The following is a 23676-nucleotide window of genomic DNA, read 5'->3' as shown; positions in this document are numbered from 1 at the left end:
TCCGAGCACTCTACCAAAACCCTCATCCACACCCTTGTCACCTCTCGTTTAGACTACTGCAATCTGCTTCTTGCTGGCCTCCCACTTAGTCACCTCTCCCCTCTCCAGTCGGTTCAAAACTCTGCTGCCCGTCTCATCTTCCGCCAGGGTCGCTTTACTCATACTACTCCTCTCCTCAAGACCCTTCACTGGCTCCCTATCCATTTTCGCATCCTGTTCAAACTTCTTCTACTAACCTATAAATGTATTCACTCTGCTGCTCCCCAGTATCTCTCCACACTCGTCCTTCCCTACACCCTTTCCCGTGCACTCCGCTCCATGGATAAATCCTTCTTATCTGTTCCCTTCTCCACTACTGCCAACTCCAGACTTCGCACCTTCTGTCTCGCTGCACCCTACGCCTGGAATAAACTTCCTGAGCCCCTACGTCTTTCCCCATCCTTGGCCACCTTTAAATCTAGACTGAAAGCCCACCTCTTTAACATTGCTTTTGACTCGTAACCACTTGTAACCACTCGCCTCCACCTACCCTCCTCTCTTCCTTCCCGTTCACATTAATTGATTTGATTTGCTTACTTTATTTATTTTTTGTCTATTAGATTGTAAGCTCTTTGAGCAGGGACTGTCTTTCTTCTATGTTTGTGCAGCGCTGCGTATGCCTTGTAGCGCTATAGAAATGCTAAATAGTAGTAGTAGTAGTAGTAGAATCTCAAAGAGTAGCAACATTCCATGTAGAACCCCAAAGAATAGCAAGATTCTGGAATCCTAAACAGTGACAAGATTCCATGTAGAAACTCAAAGAGTAGCAACACTCCATTCTACAAATCCCAGGGCAAGCAGTTGCTTCCCATGTCTGTCTCAATAGCAGACTATGGACTTTTCCTCCAGGAACTTGTCCAAACCTTTTTTTAAACGCAGCAAAGAGTTCCAGAGCTTAACTATTAGTTGAGTGATAAATGTTTCCTCCTATTTGTTTTAAAAGTAATTCCATGTAACTTCCTCGAGTGTCCCCTAGTCTTTGTAGTTTTTTGGTGGGAGGAGGTGTGTGGTGAGGGCATCTTCTATAATGGTATCTGTGCACCAAGATGTCATTATAGAATACTTAGGGGCCCTTTTATCTAAAATGCGGCAAGCCCATATGGCAATCAGGCACTACTGCTGGGCTACCGGAGGAGCCCAGCAGTACAGCCTTCTCCCACTGCATGCCTTTTCTAACATACTGGAATTTTGTTTTTTGGGTTACCGCTGGGTCAGCGCAGGAGCCCTTACTGTCTCCGTCGAGAAATGGCCGTACAGCAAGTGGTTAACCTACTGCATGACCATTTTTTTTTTTAAGGCCTTTTATCCGCTTTGGTAGGAGGGGACCTCAGTGTGTGGAAAACCGGCGTGCTGATGCCACCGCAGGGGTCCTTTTACCCAGCGGCGTAGCAAGGGCAGGGCGGTGGGGGCGGTCTGCCCCAGGTGCACGCTGCTGGAGGGTGCAGAGAGCAGGCGTGCACCTGTTGGCTCCGCTGGTTCCCTGCTGCCTCTGCCCCGGAACAGGTTACTTCCTGTTCAAGGGGCAGAGGGAGCAGGGAGCCAGTGGAGCCAACAGGCGCGGGGCTTCACCCTCCAGCAGCCAAGAATGCACCGGGGGGGGGGGGGGCTTGATGTGCCGGGGATGGTGGTGTCATTGCGCCGGGGGGGGGGGTGTCGTGCTGCACCCTGGGGGGGGGGGTGGATGGATGCTGTTGCACCCGGGGGGGGGGGTGCGCAGTGGCGATCCGCCCCGGGTGGCAGCCGACCTAGGATCGCCACTGCTTTTACCGTAGCTTGATCAAAGGACTCCTTAGCGTAAGTGACCACTGGCACTCCTAACGTTTGCACAGCAGCAGTTACACCAGCTCTTGGGACCCTGTGCTGAAATAACCCGACTTAATAGTGGCCCACATTGACAAATTCGCCCCTAAGTGGCTTATGCTTTACTAGGCGGAATGTCCGTTGATTCAACTCTTGAATCAAGTACGGTATTTTAATTCCTTTTGCATATTTGAAGATGGCGGCAGCAAAAGAACTGTTTATGATGAAAAAAGAAGGAAGACCGGATACAATTATGATCGAGCATTGAAACAGCGCTTTGCTCATGTTTATAATGGTCTCTACAAAAAATATTTTTTAAAAATGTAAAAAAAATTCCTAAAAACATATAAAGCTAAAAATGTAATAGACTGTTATGTGATGCTGCGTGCTCCTCCTTACTCTGGCCTTTATACATTGGGTGTAGCTGGGAGCATTGTGATTGTTTAGTTTACTCGCAAAAAAAGAACTGTGTCCTGTGCAGGGGCGTATCTGCGTGGGGCCACAGGGGCCTGGGCCCCTGCAGATTTCGCCCTGGACCCACCTACTGCCGCCGTGGGTACCTTTGCTGGTGGGGGACCCCAACCCCCACCAGCCGAGGTCCGCTTCCTCCTGCCGCTGCGAGGTTTTTTAAGTTCTTCATCGGGATTCGTCCTCCGTCACTCTGTGCTGCTGTTCAAAGAAGCTGCTAGCTGAATGCAGTTTCGGACTGAGTCTGACGTCGCTGCTGCACGTTGTACGTGCAGGACGTCAGACTCATGTACAACGTGCAGCAGCGACGTCAGACTCAGTCCGAAACTGCATTCAGCTAGCAGCTTCTTTGAACAGCAGCACAGAGTGACGGAGGACGAATCCCGATGAAGAACTTAAAAAACCTCGCAGCGGCAGGAGGAAGCGGACCTCGGCTGGTGGGGGTTGGGGTCCCCCACCAGCAAAGGTACCCACGGCGGCAGGGGAGGGGTCGGAAATGGCGGCGGGGGCTGGGGGGGGCTATAATGTGCCCCCTCACTCTGGCTTCGGCCCCCGCTACTGCCGACTTTCAGATACGCCCCTGGTCCTGTGTAAGTAAATTTAACATTACAGTGTCAACACAATAGCAATAAAACATTTTAATGAACATCATAGGGTGTAAGCAAAAATAAAACATAGATAGATATGACAGAGTAACAGAAATGAGAAAATAAGAGGACTAATTTAGTCAGAAAGGTGATTGGATATAATCTCAGCTAGTGCAGGAGTAGATAAACATGTCTGGCTCAGGGTTGCCAGGTGGAAAATTTTTTTCTCGCCCAATCCAGCCCAAAAAAACAGCCCAAAACCCGCCCAAACACAAACCCCGCCCCTGACACCCCCACCCCCGCGTCATCACCCCCGCCCCCGCCGTCATCAACCCCGCCCCCGCCGTCACCGGCCCCGCCTCCCCCGTCACCAGCCCCGCCTCCCACGTCATCGGCCCCGCCTCCCCGTCATCGGCCCCGCCTCCCACATCATCGGCCCCGCCCAAAACGTCACTAACCCCGCCCAAAAACGTCACTAACCCCGCCCCCGCGGCCGAAAAAAAGGCAAAAAGCCGCCCAAAAAACCGCCCAAACGACCCAAAAGCAGCCCAAAAAACCGCAACCCGCCGCGGGCAAAAATTTCCCGCGGCGGGTCGCGGAAAACCGCCCAATTGGGCGGTAAAACCGCCCACCTGGCAACACTGGTCTGGCTACAGTATGTGCAGGCCTGTGTCACTCCTTCTGTGTTTGTGACTAGCAAGTTAGTTACTTCTTCCATTAAAGGCCTGGTTGAAGAGTCAAGCTTTCACCTGCTTCCTGAAGTAGAAATAGTCTTGTGCAGTGTGTTTTGTTTCTAGCAAAAAAGGTGCCGGTACTCAAATGCCAGGCCACCCTTCAGGGGTGAGGTGATCACTGAAGGAACCACCCAGGGGTGTGCTGGTAAATTTTTAACAACGGGCTCTCCGGGCATAGCCGGACCTGAAATGTTTTTTTTGGGGGGAGGGGGAATACATGCCTCTCTCTCCCCTCCCTTGTGCGGGCATGCTAGGCATACCTTTGCCGAGCCCCACCAGCCAATAAATGGACTGCCACCATTCTCTGCTGCTTGTTTCTGGTTCTGAGCAGCATGATGGAACCTTCTTGCGCTTGCATGAAAAGTCTCAGCCTGATGCTCAGAGTCAGAAACAAGGAGCAGGGAGCAGCAGCAGTCTATTTACTTGGCTAGTTGGGCCAGCATCACTGCCAGCAAAGTAAAAGAGAATTCAGAAGGGGGCCCAAACCCACATTGTCCGTTCACTTGTCTCTTAGATTGTAAGCTCCTTGAGCAGGGACTGTCCCTCTATGTTAAATTGTACAGCGCTGCGTAACCCTAGTAGCGCTTTAGAAATGTTAAGTAGTAGTAGTAGTAAAGTAGCCATGGGGAGGCCTACTTTAACAACCGGCTCCCAAAATTCTTAAAAACTTAACAAACGGCTCTCGCGAGCCTGTGAGAGCCCGCTCCAGCACACCACTGGACCCACCCCACAATAGCCAGGCCCCCTGCAACCAGTCACAGAACCTATGACAAGGCAGAACTGCGATGTAGAGCCTGAGCATTTTCATTAAAACTTGGGGTCCATGGGTCAATTTTAGCAGACAATGGAAAAGGTGCCGGTACTCAGTACCCCCAAGTACACCCTCAAAAAAAGGCCTGGTCCTGTGTTAAGCAAAGCCTTTCAGGGAGTGCATTTCAGAGTGCGGGGGCTACTTCAGAGAAAGCTTGCTGGCAGGTGTCACATCGCGTGATGTGCTTTGGAGAGGGTGTGGTTAGAGACACTCCTTGGGAGGACTTTAGTGACCTTGGAGATCTTTAGAGGGAGGTCCTGTACCTCAAGTACTCTGGGCCATTTCCTTTAAGGGCCTTGAAGATCAGACATAGAGTTTTAAATTTAGCCCTATATTGTACTAGTAGCCAGTGAAGTTTTTGCAAACATGGTGTGATATGGTCACGTCGCTTCCAACCTTCTATTCATCTTTCTTCAGCATTCTGAATCAATTGGAGCTGGTGTAGACCCTTTATAGTCAGACCAGTGTAGAGTGCATTACAGTAATCCAGTCTTGATGTTTTTATAGCATGCACAATTGAGACAAGACTTGCCTTCTCAATTTAAGGAGAAAGGCAACGTAGTTGTTACAAATGATAGATCCACATGTCAGGTATCTGCCTAATTGTGTTAGGGACTCATAGAAACTTGGTTTCACTTGGGTTCAGGCAAAGTTTGTTGTTTTTAGAGTTTTTGACTCCTAACTTGTCACTTGCTCGTAACCTTTATCTTGTCTTCCTCTCTTCAATAGTTCCTTTCCCTATGTGTCCTTCTGTCTGTCTTACCCTTATCCTTATTGGTCCTGTCTGTCTGTCCTGATTTAGATTGTAAGCTCTTTTGAGCAGGGACTGTCTTTTCTTCATGTTCGATTGTGAAGCGCTGCGTACGACTGGTAGCACTATAGAAATGATTTACAGTTTAGTAGTAGTAGTAGTAGACATTTCCCTAAAAATTAAAAATCCTGCTCATAAAAGAATTGGGTGTACATTATACACTGATGTTTACAATACTTTCTATAGAGGCAAACCGCTGTCTCCATAAGAAAGAAACCTGGATAAAGCCGGGGCCGCCGAGAGACAGAGCCAGGCCTGGGGCAGGGCCACCGCCACCTCCCACCCGTGCTCCATCCCCCTCCCACTCATGCCATCACTGCCCTCCGCTCCCCCCCTACTTGGGCCCACCCCCTTACCTTCCTGCGTCTGCTCCTCCCTCGGTCTGTCACTGTCCTGCTTCCCTGTGCCAGGACCCGGGATATGAGGTTAACGCAATCACCTGGGTTCTGACACACAGGAGCAGGAGAGAGATAGACCCCAGCATCATATCTGTATGATTTGTGGATTGCATGAGTCAGATCATGTTACCAGCTCAACAAAGGCACTGCATTGGCTCCCTGTTTGATTTAAACCATTGTTAGTTTTTAAAATTTTGCGTGATTTCGTACCAGCTTATATGTCTCGGGTTTTCCAACGTTAGGAGCCCTAATAAATCTTTGTGCTGTAAAAATGCACAACGATCGATTGTGCCTTCAATGACTTAGTTGCATTATACCATTACTGCGACTGCTGCGTTGTCTTTTTGAAGTAGCGTAGCTGTAGGGGGCCTTGGGGGCCTGGGCCCCCCCATATTGGATCTGGATCTGGTCCCTAACTCCCGCCAGCTGAAGCGTTTCTCCAGCACTGTCCTCTACACATTGCCTGCCCTGCTTTCCCTCATGTCATCTACATACTCGGTTTTTTTGACTGGGAGACGTGAGGGGAAGTAGGGCAGGCAATGCACAGAGGACAGCGCTGGAGAAACGCTTCAGCTAGTGGGGGTTGGGGACCCCCACCAGCCAAGGTATGTGTGGTTGCGGCGGGGAGGCAGGCCAAACTGTGCCCCCCCCCCACTTTGGGTTCCGGATCCCTCAAACATTCAGTCCTGGCTACGCCCTTGGGCCCTCATGATCAAAAGCAAACGCCGGCGCTAGAGGCTGTTAGCGCCGTACTAACACCGGCGTTTGCTACTGCTCCATGATTAGAGCCCTCGAGCGCGTGAAACAACGCGCTCGAGGGCTCTTTGCGCAAGTAGCATGCAAATGCATGCTAAACAGGGCTCAGCGCATTCATCGCCAATGATCAGCGGCCATCCGCCTGCTGGTCTTTTGTAGGACCAGTAATGTGGAACAAACTGCAATTACCTTTGCGGCTACTAAGAGAGCTTAGCACCTTTAAGAAAAATGTGAAGGCGTATTTGTTTGCTCAAGCCTATTGTGAAATTGTTGAGCAGTCAGGAGCTGAATACCGCCAGGAAGTGTTTTCTTAATAAGTGTCTTCTTTTATGTAATGATATTATTTTGTTTTATGCGTAGATTTTGTTAACAACCTCGTTCATAGGCAGGTTACAAATAAATTAAATAAATACATAAATGGAAATGCCGAGTGAAATCGCTCTTCTTGTGTCCAAATGCCCAGGCTTGAATTCTAATAACTAACCTATATGGAGCTTGGCTAGTTAATAACTTTTTTTAAACTTGGAAAATCCATAGAAACATTTACCCTGGCAACTTATTATCTAGGTCCAACCATTATCATGAAGATAGACGATGCTGGCCCTAGTTTTGATGTGGAAAAACCCATCGGACGTATTGCTGCTGAACACTGGCTAATGAGTGGCCAAGAGAGGGACCAGACCAGAAAGGACAAATACTTTACTTGTGACTGTCTTGTGACTGTGGGGGAGTAGCCTAGTGGTTAGTGCAGCGGACTCTGATCCTGGGGAACTAGGTTCGATTCCCACTGCAGCTCCTTGTGACTCTGGGCAAGTCACTTAACCCTCCATTGCCCCTGGTACAAAATAAGTACCTGAATATATGTAAACCGCTTTGAATCTAGTTGCAAAAACTTCAGAAAGGCAGTATATCAAGACCCGATTTCCCTTTCCCTGTTTGAGATTCTACATGGAATGTTGCTATTCCACTAGCAACATTCCATGTAGAAGCCTGCCCTTGCAGATCAGCAACACAGCCGCACAGGCTTCTGTTTCTGTGAGTCTGATGTCCTGCACGTCAGACTCACAGAAACAGAAGCCTGCACGGGCCGCATTGCTGATCTGCAAGGGCAGGCTTCTACCGGGAATGTTGCTAGTGGAGGAGTAGCCTAGTGGTTAGTGCAGCAGACTCTGATTCAGGGGAACTGAGTTTGATTCCCACTGCAGCTCCTTGTGACTCTGGGCAAGTCACTTAACCCTCCATTGCCCCAGGTACAAATAAGTACCTGTATATAATACGTAAACAGCTTTGAATGTAGTTGGAAAAACCACAGGAAGGCGGTATATAAGTCCCTTTCCCTTAAAATGCTGTACTGGACTTTTGTACCTTGACTGTAACTATGTCGTTCAAAGGCAGGCTAGCATTTTTAGGGGCCCTTTTACTAAGCCGTGGCAAAAATTGGCCTGTGGAAGGGCAAGTGTGTCTTTTGGGTGTGCACCGGGCAACGTTTTACTACGAGCTGGAAAAAGGACGCTTTTTAAGGGGCCGGAAAATGGATGTGCACGGTGCACCAAAATGAAAACCAGTAGGTGTCCATTTTTGGCCTGAGACCTTACCATCACCCATTGACTTAGCGGTAAGGTCTGACACGCTACCCGGGCGGTAAGCATGCAGCATGTCGTTTACCACTGGGCAAAGCGCCTTGCAGTAGAAAATAGTAAATATTTTTTACCATGTGTTTTTGGCATGCGCCATGTTCAGAATTACCAGCCACGGCACCCGGATAGCCGGGTGGTAACGAAAATTTGGTGCATGCTGCATTCGCGTAGGCCCTCACGCACCTATGTAATAGGGCCCCTTAGTGCATACTAATGGTTAGCGTACGCTAAACGCTAGAGATGCCCATAGGAATATATGGATGTTGCTCAGGGCCACCGAGAGGGGGGGGGGGCCCGGCGCTACCGTCACTGCTGCAGTCCAGCCCGCCCGCCCTCCGTCGCTCCCTGGCATTGAATTTAAGCACCTCACCTTCGAAAGCGCAGCAAGCAGCGGCAGACCACTCCTTCCTTCCGTGTCCCGCCCTCGCCTGACGTAACTTCCGTGAGGGCGGGACACAGAAGGAAGGAGTGGTCTGCCGCTGCTTGCTGTGCCTTCGAAGGTGAGGCGCTTAAGGTCAGTGCAGAGGGCCCGGGGGAGGAGAGAGAGCCCAGTGGCGGGTGGAGGGGGGGCCCGGCGACTTCGGGTGGGGGCCCCGGGGGCGGCCTCGTCTCGGGCCTGGCCCAGTCTCTCGGCAGCCCTGATGTCGCTAGCATGTAGTGTGTGCTGATTTTTAGCGTGCACTAAAAACGCTAGGGCAGCTTTGCAAAAGGACCCCTATGTGAATCATTTTTGTACAGAGCTCTGTACAGTTGTGCGCTGTTAATAATTTGGTCACTCATCCACCTCTCCATGTTTCACCCCCCACCCCCACCACTATCTGTCCCTGTGAGACTGTCATTGGAATGCTTTTATGTTTCACTTACATATTCTGATATTTGTCAACTTCTGCTCATTTCTGAGCTGAAGAAGAAGGTTTTGCCTTTGAAAGTTAGTCAAAAAATGTTTTAAGTTAGTCCAATAAAAAAAGCGTCATCTTATCTTCTTTTTTAAAATTTATATTTATTACCTTTCAATAGATTAAAGCCATAACTCTGACCATGTGCCTAGTGGAATCATATATGAATGCATACCAATACTAAGAATAATTCTCTAATTAATATAAACAACAATAATAACGTTTAGCGCATTGGCTCAGAAGTTGGCTTGTTGACATATAAATCAGGGTTGTCGGGGGTGGGGTTGCAATTCTGTTCCAATTAGGAAATATCTTTCCTATCCTGTGATTATTGTAGCTCTTTTCTTGTTGTGTTAACATTTGAATTATTGATTTGTACACCGCCCTGCTCTGCGTGTCAGTGTGGGCGGTAGAGAACGTTTGAATAAACTGTAAACTACACAGAGCCTAATCAACATAATGCATTGGGTAATATTTTAGTTTAGTTTATTAGAAAATGTATTCTACTGTCTTACATCCTGAAACAAGAACAAACGCGGATTGCAATAGGAAAACAAAGAAAACAGAAAAAGAAGAAAAAAAGTTACAAAAATCTCAGAACATTATGAACTGAGTTTTTTTGTGAATTGAGTTTTTGATTGAGTATTTTTGAATAAGCGCTTTGGGGTTCTCCTTAGCATTATTGAATTTTGGACAATTCAGTTTGGCAGGCAGAGATGGACATTCTGGTGTGATGATGTTTTTGGCTTGAATGTGTTAAACGCTACTGAAGTTCTCCTCCCAGTGTGAGACACTCTAAGCACCAATCACTTTAAAAATTAAAAAATATATATATTAAAAAATGATTGTTCTTTGAGTTTGTAGGTGTGAATATATAACAGGTTTCATAATTTAAATAAATTACATTTTAACCACTACACGTTTGACCATTCTTCTACTTTTTGGAGATCTCTTTTCATGGTTTGAAAGCGCCAAACCCCTCCGAGAAAAACTGCACTGGCTCCCAATCAAAGAACGCATTGCTTTCAAAATCTACAACCTGGTTCATAAAATTATCTATGGCGAAGCCCCGGGTTACATGACAGACCTCATAGACCTACTAACCAGAAACACAACAGGATCAACACGAACATACCTAAATCTCCGCTACCCAAGCTGCAAAGGACTCAAATACAAATCAACCTAAGCATCCAGCTTTTCCTACATAAGCACACAACTATGAAACGCATTACCAAAAGCCGTGAAAACAACTTATGATCACCTAAACTTCCAGAAATCATTAAAAACTAACCTGTTCAAAAAGGCATACCCTACCGACCCAACTTAAATGCCTGAACCCTACAACACAATGAAGCCAAAGCTCGTAATAGACATATAATAACTCTTCCACTCTACGATTCTCTTCCTCTCTACGATTCCCTAATGTGTCTGTACACACGAACCTTATTCTATCACAACATTACTGTATTTGTTCATACCGGAATTGGCGAACGCCTTTACGGTACTATGTAAGCCACATTGAGCCTGCAAATAGGTGGGAAAATGTGGGATACAAATGTAACAAATAAAATAAAGAAATAAATGGTTTCTACTCCCTCCGGGGTATCCACTCTATTGACTATCTTTGTGTCATCTACAAAAAGGCAAACTTTTCCTTCTAACCCTTCAGCGATGTCTCTCACAAATGTATTAAACAGAATCGACCCCAATACCCCTGAGGCACTTCATTATTCACCTTCCTTTCCTCCGAGCGAATTCCGTTTACCACCACCCTCTGTCACCTGTCGGTGGACCAGTTTCCAATCCAGTTCACCACTGTGGGTCCTAAGTTCAACCCTTTCAACTTATTCATGAATCTTCTGTGGGGAACCGTATCAAAGGCTTTGTTGAAATTCAAGTAGATTACATCTGGTGCATGTCCTTTATTCAGTTCTTTGGTCACCCAGTCAAAAAGATCAATCGGATTCTTTTGGCAGGATTTTTCTTTGGTAAAGCCGTGTTGCCTCACATCCTGCAACCTATTGGTTTCTAGAAAGTTAACTATCTTTTCCTTCAGCAGCGACTCCATTATATTTCCTACCACTGGCATGACGCTTACCAGCCTGAAGTTTCCCACTTCTTCCCTGTCCCCACTTTCGTGAAGAGGGACCCACATCTGCTCATCTCCAACCCCGCAGAACCTCTCCTGTCTCTAAAGATCTGTTAAATAAATCCACAAGAGGTCCAGCCAGGACCCATAACTTTGTCCACTTTCAGATTTTCTATTTGTTTTATTTATTTATTGGGATTTATTAACGCATTTATGAAGAGATTCATCCAAGGTTGTGTACAGCAGGTACAGCTTAACATAAAACTTACAATTTTGTTACCAGCATAACAATAGTAAAATAGCTAAGAATAAACATAAATACAATAAATAAGGTAAACTTGAAAATAATAAATTGAAACCTAAAAATAGGACTAATATGAAACAGGATAAAAAAATATACACATTTAACAGCACTGAAATTCAAATAACAGAGATATAATATGATGTCAGCATAACAGGATAAACATAAAGGAATCCTGCTCAGAAGGAATGGAGCCTCAGAAGCTTAACGGAGATTGGGTGGCAGCACCGGTGGTTGGGAGGCGGGACTAGTGGTTGGGAGGTGGGGCTAGTACTGGGCAGACTTCTACGGTCTGTGCCCTGAAAACGGCAAGGACAAATCAAGGTCAAGTATACATATAAAGCAGCACATATGAGTTTATCTTGTTGGGCAGACTGGATGGACCGTACAGGTCTTTTTCTGCCGTCGCCTACTATGTTACTATGTAATAGCCAAGTCTTCCTCAAACATCAGGGCTTGCATATCTTGAACCCTTTTACTTAGGCTACGAGTATTTGAGCTCATTGCTTTCCATGTGTTATTAACTGAGGGGCCCTTTTACTAAGCCACGTAAGCGTCTGCACGCGCCCAATGTGTGCCAAAATGGAGTTACCGCCTGACTACCGCGTGGCTCTTGTGGTAATTTCATTGTTGGCGCGAGTCTGATACGCGCATCCAAAAAATAATTTTTATTTTTGCACATGCGTCAACTGGCTTTTGACGCATGTAGGTCATTATTGCCTGGTTACCGCATGAGACTTTACCGCTAGGTCAATGGCTGGCGGTAAGGTCGCAGACCTAAAATGGACGTGCGACAATTTTGATTTTGCAGCACGTCCATTTTTGGCAAAAATGTTAAAAAGGCCTTTCTTACAGGTGCGCTGAAAAATGGATCAGTGCGCGCCCAAAACCCGTGCCTACGCTACCACAAGCCATTTTTCAGCGCACCTTAGTAAAAGGACCCCTGTGTTTTGATGTATTTTTTTAATATTAAGGAAAGGGAATTATATACCACCTTTCTGTGGTTTTTCCAGCTACATTCAAAGTGGTTTACATGGTATATACAGGTACTTATTTGTACCTGGGACAATGGAGGGTTAAGTGACTTGTCCAGAGTCACAAGGAGCTGCAGTGGGAATCGAACCCAGTTCCCGAGTCTGCTGCACTAACCTCTAGGCTACTCCTCATTAACATTACTTTCCCCAGTGCTGTCATGTTTTTCCTGGGAGTAACTTTCTGAATTCCCTTGCTTCCTTTTGTCACCCCCCCCCCCCCCCCCCCCTCTAGTTTAAATGTTGAGTAGACTTCTGCTGTGTATGGAAACTGACTTCTCTCAGAAATTGCTAGTGAACCTGTCCCATTTCTCTCTGCAGAAAATGTTCCCATCCAGAGGCGGTTCCCCCAGTGGCTGACTGGACTGATCGCAGTTTCTGTCTTCCTCTTTCTGGTCCTCGTTGTCTTCGTTGTAAATCGGGTCTGGTGTGAGGACAAAAAGTAAGTCACCTTCGTATGATCAGGCTTATTGTTTAATTAGACAAGAAACCTCCCTCAACTTCAAGCAGAACCTTAATTGCACTCAGAGTCTATAGCAACTCTGTCAAACTCCACCCATTCCAGGCCCTAATTTGGAGAACTGTATTCTCCTGTTTTGCATGGTTTTTTTTTTTGTTACATTTGTACCCCGCACTTTCCCACTCATGGAATCTGAGGCACACTGCAGTGGAAAGTGAGTTCAGTCCCTTTTCTTCCTAATTGAGATGTGCATTCATGAGCATAGGTTGCTATTAAGACAGGCATTGGGGGAAGTCACTGTTTGCCCTGGGATTGGTAACTTGGAATGTTGCTACTCTTTGAGATTCTGAATGGAATGTTGCTACTTTTTGGGATTCTGAATGGAATCTTGCTACTCTTTGGGGTTCTACATGGAATGTTGCTACTCTTTGAGATTCTGAATGGAATGTTGCTACTCTCTTTGGGATTCTGAATTGAATCTTGCTACTCTTTGGGGTTCTACATGGAATGTTGCCATTATCTGGGTTTCTGAAAGGTACCTGTGACCTGGATTGGCCACTGTTGGAAACAGGATACTGGGCTAGATGGACCATTGGTCTGACCCAGGTATGGCTATTCTTATGTTTTTATTTGGTTTGTTTGGGTGACTAAAACTTTAAAGTGCGTGCATGCCTGTGTGCACCTACAAATTAACTACAACTCACAACTTTTTTAGCTCAGGGGTTCTAATATAATAAATTTAGATTTTGAACAATTATGCCCACTACTGCATTCCGGTCACATATCTTTAATTTTGCGTGTGCTCAGAAAACAGAAATTGTGCCCTATTTACCCACTGAAGGGTGACCAAGGCAGCCTAAGGTTTCTATCATTACACAGTTTGTCCTTATTTTAAAAGACCACTCTACGTTCAAAAATGGTTGATAGTCAATAATCCACAGATGAACAGACAACAAATGTACTTATCTTTTAATTCTGGGGTCCTTTTATGAAGGTGTGCTAATGGATTTAGTGCACGCTAAGTGCTAAGAAGCCATTTAATACCTATGGGAATCTAAGTATTTAGTGCACACTAATTGTTAGCATGCACCAGGGGCGTAGCCAGACTTTGGGGAGAGGGGGTTCCAGAGCCCGAGGTGAGGGGCACATTTTAGCCCCCCTTGGTGCCGCTGACCCCTCTCCCCCACCATTTTTGACCTCCCCACCGCCACCTTTGACCCCCCCCCCAGTGCCAACCTTTTCGACATCCTCTTCCCGCTGCCACCAACCCTCCCCCGCCTCCGCTGTTGGGTACCTTTGCTGGCAGGGGTCCCCAACCCCCGCCAGCCGAAGTCTGGTGCGGCTGCGTTGCTGGTCTGCAAGGGCAGGCTTCTGTTTTTGTGAGTCTGACGTCCTGCAATCAGACTCACAGAAACAGAAGCCTGCACTCGCAGATCAGCAACGCAGCCGCACCGGAGAAGAGGACTTCGGCTGGTGGGGGTACCCGATGGCAGCGGCGGCAGGGGAGGGTTGGCGGTGGGAGGAGGAGTCGAAGGGGTTGGTGGTGGGAGGGGCCAGGGCCCATGCCCCTGTGGCCCCACGTAGTTACGCCCCTGGCATACAAAGCAGCGGTAAGCCCAATGCCTAGTATTTCTGTTCATGCTTTCCAAAAATACTAGGACTAGGGGGCATGCGATTAAACTACAGTGTAGTAAATTTAAAACAAATTGGAGAAAATTTTTCTTCACCCAACGTGTAATTAAACTCTGGAATTCATTGCCGGAAAATGTGGTGAAGGCGGTTAGCTTAGCAGAGTTTAAAAAGGGGTTGGACGGCTTCCTAAAGGACAAGTCCATAAACCGCTACTAAACGGACTTGGAAAAATCCAAAATCCCAGGAATAACATGTATAGAATGTTTGTACATTTGGGAAGCTTGCCAGGTGCCCTTGGCCTGGATTGGCCGCTGTCGTGGACAAGATGCTGGGCTCGATGGACCCTTGGTCTTTTCCCAGTATGGCATTACTTATGTACTTACTTATATGTACTAAAAGGGAAGTACCACCGGGCTACTGCAGCAGGCCCAGTCGTAGTTCCATCCTCCAGCACGTGCCATTTCTGGTGCTGCAAAAATATTTATATTTTGGTAGCGCTGCTGTGTACTTGGTGGTAATCAGGCAGTGCCTCACGCTGCCTGGTTACTGCCGGCAGTGGCGTATCAAGGGGGGGGGGGCGGGAGGGGCGGTCCACCCCGGGTGTCAGCTCGGGAGGGGGTGCTCCCTGCCAGCTCCCCCCCCCTCGGCGAATCGACACCCCCCCCCCACACCTTTAAAAAGAATACCGGGAGTCGTGCCTGCCCTGCACGTACAAGAAATGTGGACCGTCGGCTCTTCCCTCGCTCTGTCCCGCCCTCCGCTGACGCAACTTCCTATTTCTGCAAGGGCGGGACAGAGCGAGAGAAGAGCCAACGGTCCACATTTCTTGTACGTGCAGGGCAGGCGCGACTCCCGGTATTCTTTTTAAAGGTAGGGTGTGGGAGCTGGTCGTCGGGGGGGGGGGGGTGTCATCGTGCTGCACCCGGGGGGGGGGGGGGGGTGCAATGGCGAACCGCCCCGCCCCGGGTGGCAGCCTCCCCTGCTACGCCACTGACTGCTGGGTTACTGCGGGAGCCCTTACCGTCACCTCAATGAGTGGTGGTTAGTTCTCTCCCCCCCCCCCCCAAATGGCCATGAAGCAAGTGCTTCACTTGCTGCATGGCCATGTCTTGAAAAAAAGACATGCCTTTTACCCACTGTGTTAAAAGGGGGCCTCGGCATGCATCAAAAACACGCACCAATGCCAGCGCAGGCCCCTTTTGCCACAGCTTCATAAAAGGACCCTTAAGTCTGTTAGTGCATCTTAATAAAAGGACTCTTCTGTCCCCTCGGTGCCTTGTAAATTTGGATCTTCAATTTCCCTTATCAGGGGATCATTTAACATGTCACCCCAACCAGCCCCTCCCAATTTCAGTTTAACGTGCAGAATAATAACAATAATCCCAACACAGATCCATGTTTCGCCATGAGTTGGCTTCTTCAGGGGAACTGGATAAGTTCTCCCCATTGAGTTCACAGTCATTGACCCCTGAGCTGAATACGTTGTGAGTTACAGTCAATACTAGAAGGCTGGAGCTGTTTGGAAATTATTGTAATTCCCAATTATTGAGGTGTTGTAGACTGCTACAAATTAATATAAGTGGAATTCATTGCCAGAGAATGTGGTAAAGGTGGTTAGCTTAGCGGAGTTTAAAAAAGGTTTGGACGGCTTCCTAAAGGAAAAGTCTATAAACCATTATTAAATGGACGGGGAAAATCCACTATTTCTGGGATAAGCAGTATAAAATGTTTTGTACATTTTGGGGATCTTGCCGGGTATTTGTGACCTGGATTGGCCACTGTTGGAAACAGGATGCTGGGCTTGATGGACCTTTGGTCTTTCCCAGTATGGCAATACTTATGTACTTATGCATACAATGCATGCCTAAAGAAAAAAATTCCAAGAAAACAGGTGGGCAGGCGACTTACAGGATCCAGCAAGAGAGAAAAAAAGGAAGAAAATCGCCATAAAAGTTGCATAAAAAGCAAATTTATTATCGTCAGCCCAACGTGCTGAATTCACCACGAAATGCCTTTACTGCTGCTGCTTTTCAAGAGAGAAGCTGTTTTAAATCGAGTAGGTGAGATTGTTTAGTCTGCACCACTGGGATGATATTTTCCGGCCCCTGAAGCAGCCCTTTAGGAGGCTGAAACATGGCCGTGTCAGGCTGATGACTACCTATTTTATTGTCATGTGGTGAATGTGCTTTTTATGAAATTTTTGTGGTGATTTGCTTCCCTTTTTGTCCCATTAAAAAAAGGTCAAACATGAAAAATGCCCGTACGTTGTGAAAAATTTATATAAAAATGAGCACGAAGCAAATGTTATTTTGGGCTAGTCCATAACACCTTCCCTAACTTTATTTCTGCTTTCCTTCTTTGATGTTGCTCCATAATGTCCTTGGAGCAGTCTGTGTTTGACCTGATGAATTTTTTTCCAAGGCTGCAATATTTGCCTCAGTAACTAGAACTTTCTCTCCCGTGTAAAAAAAAATAAATTTGAAAATGATAATAGACCAGAAACCTTGAATAATAAAATGAATATTATTATAGATGATTAGTATCGAGATTATTGTTTTTCCCAGAGTTCCGGGTATGACTCCTAAAATTTTTCCTCAGAAATATTTCCTCAATTATTACTTTAAAAGGAGTGAAGCCTGTGAAAACTGGGATTACTTTAATCAGTGGGATCTGAATTAGAGACTTAAGTATATGTATTGTTAAATAACTTCTGATTTTTAAAAGAGAAAGAATGTAATCAGATCTATTATTCCTAACTAATATTGGACAATAAGTATGTTTTTCAATTAAATGATTTGACTATACACCGTATTGGCCTTGAAGAAGCCAACCAGATGATCAATGTGGAATAATGAATTAGACGAGTAATATCTGGGGATAATCAGGTTAATACTACGTTTCCCCCCCCCCCCCCCCCCCCCTGTTTACTGTTTAATTGATCTCCTTGTCTTGTTTCACTCTTCCTATTTAGTGGTCTAAGGAAGAGAATAGAATTACCGGACTGAAATAATTCCTATATATTACTTTCTCTGTATGTCCGGCAAGTTGTTTTATCGCTTGTAAAAATTTAAATGGTTATAAATAAAAAATTTAAAAAATAAAAAAATTAATTAAGTAATTACAAAAATAAAAGTAAAAAAATATATATATACAGGTATATATAAATTTCTTTTTTTAATGCTTTTTTTGCATGTCTTTGTAATTTTGCAGAAGGGACATAGGTGTTGTATCCCTGCTTGACATGAACCTGAGCAATGTTAGCAGGCAGTAACCAAACAGCCCCCTGGGGGGCTACAGCATTTAGGGGCCCATTTACTAAGGCGTGCCGAAAAATGGCCTGCACTGGTACAGGCGTGCGGTTTGGATGCGCGCAGGTCTATTTTTCAGCACGCCTGGAAAAAGGGTCTCTTTTGTTGTGGCCGAAAATGGACGCGCGGCAAAATTAAAACCGGCGCACGTCCATTTTTGGCCTGAGACCTTACCGCCACCCTTTGACTTAGCGGTAAGGCCTCACGTGTTAACCGGGCGCTTTCTGGCTCTGATCATTGGGTGGGAGCAAACGCGGGTGCTAGTACGGCGCCGTCGGCCTCTAGCACCTGAGTTTGCTTTTGATCATCTGCCTATTGGACAGTGATGTTGCTCGGTTCAACTGTAAGGTATAAAATACTTTTGAGAAGTCGTCATTCCAACATACCGGAACCCAACCTGCTTGTAAAAATTAAGCCACCGCATCAAGATCTTGTGATTTCAAGACTTTTGACATTGTACAGTCACCAGCAGTGGCGTTCCTAGGGGGGCGGACACCCGGGGCGGCGCCCCGCCCCCCGGGTGCAGTGGACCCCCTCTCTGGCGAAAGACCCCCCCTGTGAAAGAGCCCCCCCCCGGGTGCATGCTGCTGGGGGAGGGGGTGCCACATCGCACGCCTGCTGCGAGTTTACTAACTTTGCTCGTTCGCTGCAGCTCCCTCTGCCCCGGAACAGGAAGTAACCTGTTCCGGGGCAGAGGGAGCTGCAGCGAACGAGAGAAGTTAGCGAACTCTCGCAGCAGGCTCACGCCGCGGCACCCCCCAACGGCGTGCACCCGGAGCGGACCGCCCCCACCCCCCCCCTTGGTACGCCACTGGTCACCAGTATGCTGCTAGTTTCATTAGACAATAAAATAAAACACATTTGCATGGGATTTTTAATGGCTCATTTTTTTCTGTGCCTCTTTTATTAGGAAAAACGAACCTATCGCGGTGAATAAGAAGGATGAAGTGATTAGTAATGGGACAGAGGGCCACTATGCAGGAATCGACAACTTCAGGTCAGTGACAAATTATGGAGATAATTGTGTTCCCACTCTGAACTTTGTTCTCTTAGGAAATACATTGTAACTCTTAGGGGCCAATGCACATGGTTAATGTGTGATCTATTACATAGTGGGGAGCCTGGGTCAGTGACTTCATAATCGGCCCTATTTTCCTCATCTGTCACATGTCTGCTCTCAGAATGAGAGACAAACATCCTGGAAGATCCATGTTGCAAGTTTTATGTTAGGGAGGAGGATAGCCCTTGTTGGCTTAAGACCGCTGAAAGAAAGTTTCCCCTTGGATCTGCGAAATACAAGCGTTCATTAAATATAAAGTAGATAGAGACTTGTGAAGGGAAATTTTGTAATCTAGGTGCCCACATTTACATGTGTGTTATGTGTGTAAATGTTTAGAATAATGGCATAAACACACATATAACATATAGTAAATGACGGCAGAAAAAGACCTGCATGGTCCATCCAGTCTGCCCAACAAAACAAACTCATATGTGCTACTTTTTGTGTATACCTTACTTTGATTTGTACCTGTCCTCTTCAAGGCACAGACCGTATAAGTCTGTCCAGCACTATCCCCGTCTCCCAACCACCAGCCCCGCTTCCCAACCACCGGCTCTGGCACAGACTGTATATGTCTGCCCAGCACTATCCCCGCCTCCCAACCACCAGCCCCGCCTCCCAACCACCAGCTCTGGCACAGACTGTATAAGTCTGCCCAGCACTATCCCCGTCTCCCAACCACCAGCCCCGCTTCCCAACCACCGGCTCTGGCATAGACTGTATAAGTCTGCCCAGCACTATCCCCGCCTCCCAACCACCAGCTCTGGCACAGACCGTATAAGTCTGCCCAGCACTATCCTCGCCTCCCACCACCGGCTGGCTCTGCCAGCCAATCTCGGCTAAGTTCCTTACATATCTAAATGTTTTATTGTATACTAGTAAAAGAGGCCCGTTTCTGAGCAAATAAAATGGGCGCTAGCAAGGTTTTTGTCGCCAACACCCCCCCTCCCTCCCTCTCTCCCTCCCTCCCTCCCTGGCCAACCCCTTTGTTGTTCTGCCATTGCCCCGCCCCCAACGTCATGACGTTTGACGCGAGGGCAGGGCCCGGAGCGATTCCCCCCCCCCCCCGCCTCCCTGCCTCCCTCCCTGCCAACCCCTTCGTTGTTCTGCCATTGCTCCGCCCTCAAGGGCGGGGCCCGGAGCGATTTTGGTGGCTTCACCACCACGAACCTTCGAACCTTTTTGAAGGAAGTCAGGGCTTGGCTTCACTGACGTCAGTGTCCTCAGAACGTTGAGGGTGAGTTTTATTATAGTAGATTGTATTGGTATCATAATGTAGCATACAATTGTCTATTGTTTATGTTTGACTTATTATAAATAAATATGTGCACATAGCAGAGAAATTGCAGGGCCAGGGAATCACATTATGAAGGAATAAAGATCTGGGTATGGCTATGGGGTTAGCTTAGCGGAGTTTAAAAAAAGGTTTAGACGGCTTCCTAAAGGAAAAGTCCATAGACCATTATTAAATGGACTTGGGGAAAATCCACTATTTCTGGGATAAGCAGTATAAAATGTTTTGTACATTTTGGGGATCTTGCCGAGTATTTGTGACCTGGATTGGCCACTGTTGGAAACAGGATGCTGGGCTCGATGGACCTTTGGCCTTTACCAGTATGGCAATACTTATGTACTTTATAGTTTAAACTATATGGTTTGTCTTAATGGTGTTTAACAATGGTATCTCCATCCTCTAGAAAATGAGGAGAATTGGACAGAGGCTCAGGTTGCGAAATGATATTCTCAGAAACCTGTTGCCTAGGGTGCAGGGATTGCATCTTTTGTTTCACAGAATGCCCATTTTCCGTCATCAAGCAGGAGTGAACGAAGCACACAAGGAAGTGATGTCACCTGATAGCACCAAGATGGAACTGTTCGCCCATAGCTCGTTAATGTGCTTTGTGGTACAGCGGCCCCCTCATCACCTGAGTTTTGTTTCTTCTGCTCTCTTGAGCGTACATATGACAAAGCTCTCCCTACAAAAGGCCATTTTTTCACCATCATGGAAAATATGCAGGTTAATAGGGAAATGCTAATGAAAATGCAAATAAACAGCATATTAAGCCAAAAACGCCAACATGAGGATTATCTAACGCCACCTTAAACTGTATACTAGGCAATGACTGTGTGTGTATTAATCAGAAGATGAAATGAAGAACGATATTAGAAAACAGCTTAACTGAGGACTTCAAAGAAACATTGCACAATGTCCAAGTAGACTTCAGTTGAGTCACAGCTGGAACGGAGATCGTCCGTTAAAGGAATCTTTGCCATGGTGGATTAACATGTCCTGCAGAAAAAGAGAAGGTAGCAGCATCTCACATAACCCCTCTTCTCAAGTCACTTCATTGGCTCCTCCAGACAGGGAACCAATGAAGTACAGCTCCTGCTTCTGCCAAAACTGCAGTAGCTCTGGCCTCTGTTCTGCAAAACAGAGTTCTAACCAGTGGGTCATTTGAAGGAGCTGGTCGACCTGTGGACCTTCTCAACCCAGCCCTCAGGATTCATCCCATCAGTCATGTTTTTTAAGGATATCAACCATGAGTACACGTGAAATGATTTTTGCCTCCATTACCTCCATCTATGCAAATCGATCTCATGCATATTCATTATAGATATCCTGAAAACCTGACAGTTTGGGTGTGTCCCACAAATGGAGTTGAGAAACGCTACTCTAGAGCTTCGATATCCATACTATCAAGGCTCAACGCCCAGGGGCTCACAATCTCTAGGACAGGAGTAGCATTAGGGAGTAGCTAACAGGGCAATTGCTCTGGCTCCCATGCCACGGGGTTCCCCAAGCCCGCCTGAAGATAACGGAGGCATATCTTGCAAGTAGGCTATGGGGCCTTCTCTCCAGTTTTTGCCCTGGGCCTCTGCATGTCTGATACCAGCCCTGGGCTAGGACACATGGCGGGTGTTATGAATGTTTTTTGAAAGTGCTATTACTTTGCTGACATCCTCTGGGACTCCAGTAAAATGGCTGAGGAGGGTGACCACAAAGTTACAAGTCAAAAAGAGCAGGTAAGCCAATTTTCTAATTTAATTTTGAAGCATTCTGAGACTTTCGAAAGCTGTTTGGCCAGGTAAATAGATCATTGAAAAACTGCCAACCCTGTATGTGTGTAAAAAGTATGTCTAGGGATCAAGAAGTGTGAAATTGGTGGAATCCGAGTCAGGCTCAGGTGCCGAACTTTGAATTTTCCAAACTAAACCTACTCTTTTCCTGGGAGAAACTATCTGCAGACAAAGCAGGAGCAAATCTCGGCAGGGACTTGTTTCCTGGCCGGTTTGCAACGGGAAAATATGTCTGTGCAGTTTGGAAAATGCAAAGCAATGCATATTGTCGCCTATCCTTTCCATCTGAAAAGTGTTTGCAAAGTTCATGAGTAAACGGAGTCAAGGACTGTGCAACGAACCGCATTGCTTGCGAGCTATTTCAATAATGTGCGAACTCTTAGAGGAGATGAAACGGCAGAAATAATTCTCCTGTCCCTTTATGGCTGCAGTTGGGTGGTCACTCAGAATGTGCCCTTCTTTGTGATGTTACTGCGGTGGTGTACAGGTGACGAGACATAGGCTTGTCCTCTAAACTAACGCCCTGTTATTTCATTTTCCAGGAGCCCGGACCACGACAACGCATATGAGAACCGTATTGAATGGGAAGAACAGGTCGTCCAGACCACTGCCATGTAATACTTCTCTCAGGAAATGGTTGCGTGAGCTACTCTACCTTCTCCGCCAAACCGCACACTGTTAACGTCTCAGGCTTGTTCTTTGTTGGTGGTAAACATTTGTCCTTTTGTTAACCACCTATAAATAATGTGAACAAATACACGGGGACTGTTATTGAATCTCAACACAGTCATTAAGATTTGCAGATTTAAAGCGGTGGTGTCCTGTTGTTGTCAAACTGCGGTGAGTCCTTCAGCAAGGTCCCCTGGCTAAAGTAATCCACTCAGTTCTTTCTCTAGCTTTGTTTCTCTGAATTGATGGGAAATGCTGCCGAGGATCATTGTTGCGGATCCATTTTAAATAGGGCTTCCAGCTAATTTGTTAGACTTCTGCCCCTCTCCCCCAGTAGATAGCGAAGCCTCCTTTTTTGAATTGTGGAATACAAGTTCTCATTGGCTAAAGAGCAGAGATGAACAGAGACGATGGTGGGGGAGACCTCGGAGGCACTGGGCGGAAATGGAGGCAAAGATTGGATTCTCCAGATCTAAGCAAGACCAACCATGGAAAGAAAAGCCTTCAAATGACACGGAAAAAGAAGCCAGAGGAAAGACGAGAATTACACATCTCCTAGAGGAATGCTTTGATGGAAATGTGGCATAGCATAGTCAGCGTCTGTACTGGAGAATATGTCTCTGTCTTTTCCAAAATAAAATGTTCGAATTTTAGTATTGTTGTCAGCAACTTTATGACTAGAGCTGGACAAAATGTTTAAAGGTTCTACATATGTCCCGCCCCCCCCCCCCCCCCCCTTCATCCCTGCCTGTCCCTTCCACCACTGCCCTAGGTTTGAACTGTTCTGGCAATAAAAAAGGGTCTTTAGAAAACTGAGCTGACTGTTCTAGAAGCTCTGTCACTATCCACCCCAGGGGCGTATCTGCGTGGGGCCACAGGGGCCTGGGCCCCCGCAGATTTCGCCCTGGACCCCCCTACCGCCGTTAACCCTCCCCCGCCTATCGCCAACCCTTTCCCTGCCTACCGCGGTCACCTACCCCCAAGGTCCGCTCCTGACAGTTTTTTTAAATATTACTTCAGCTGGCGGGGGACCCCAACCCCCGCCAGCCCAGCCGAGGTCTTTAACTTTTTCATCCTCGTGCTGTTAAAGCTGCAATGCATCCTTCCAGTT

At 46.8% G+C, this 23676-nt stretch overlaps 1 protein-coding gene across 1 annotated transcript in view; it reads left to right on the top strand.

Moving 5' to 3' along the window:
• The window catches only part of PDZK1IP1 (PDZK1 interacting protein 1), a 32395-nt gene extending 9177 nt beyond the window's left edge, over positions 1–23218 (top strand). Inside the window, exons 2-4 of the mRNA XM_030207512.1 lie at positions 12680–12800; positions 18669–18755; positions 22439–23218. Coding sequence (XP_030063372.1) covers positions 12680–12800; positions 18669–18755; positions 22439–22514 — 284 coding nt within the window. The 3' untranslated portion in view covers positions 22515–23218. The remainder of the gene's footprint in view (positions 1–12679; positions 12801–18668; positions 18756–22438) is intronic.
• The last annotated feature ends 458 nt before the right edge of the window (positions 23219–23676 follow it).

The sequence above is a fragment of the Microcaecilia unicolor genome, chromosome 6 (assembly GCF_901765095.1).
Source record: "Microcaecilia unicolor chromosome 6, aMicUni1.1, whole genome shotgun sequence".
NCBI classification, from domain to species: domain Eukaryota; kingdom Metazoa; phylum Chordata; class Amphibia; order Gymnophiona; family Siphonopidae; genus Microcaecilia; species Microcaecilia unicolor.
This window is presented reverse-complemented; position numbering and strand designations above follow the sequence as displayed.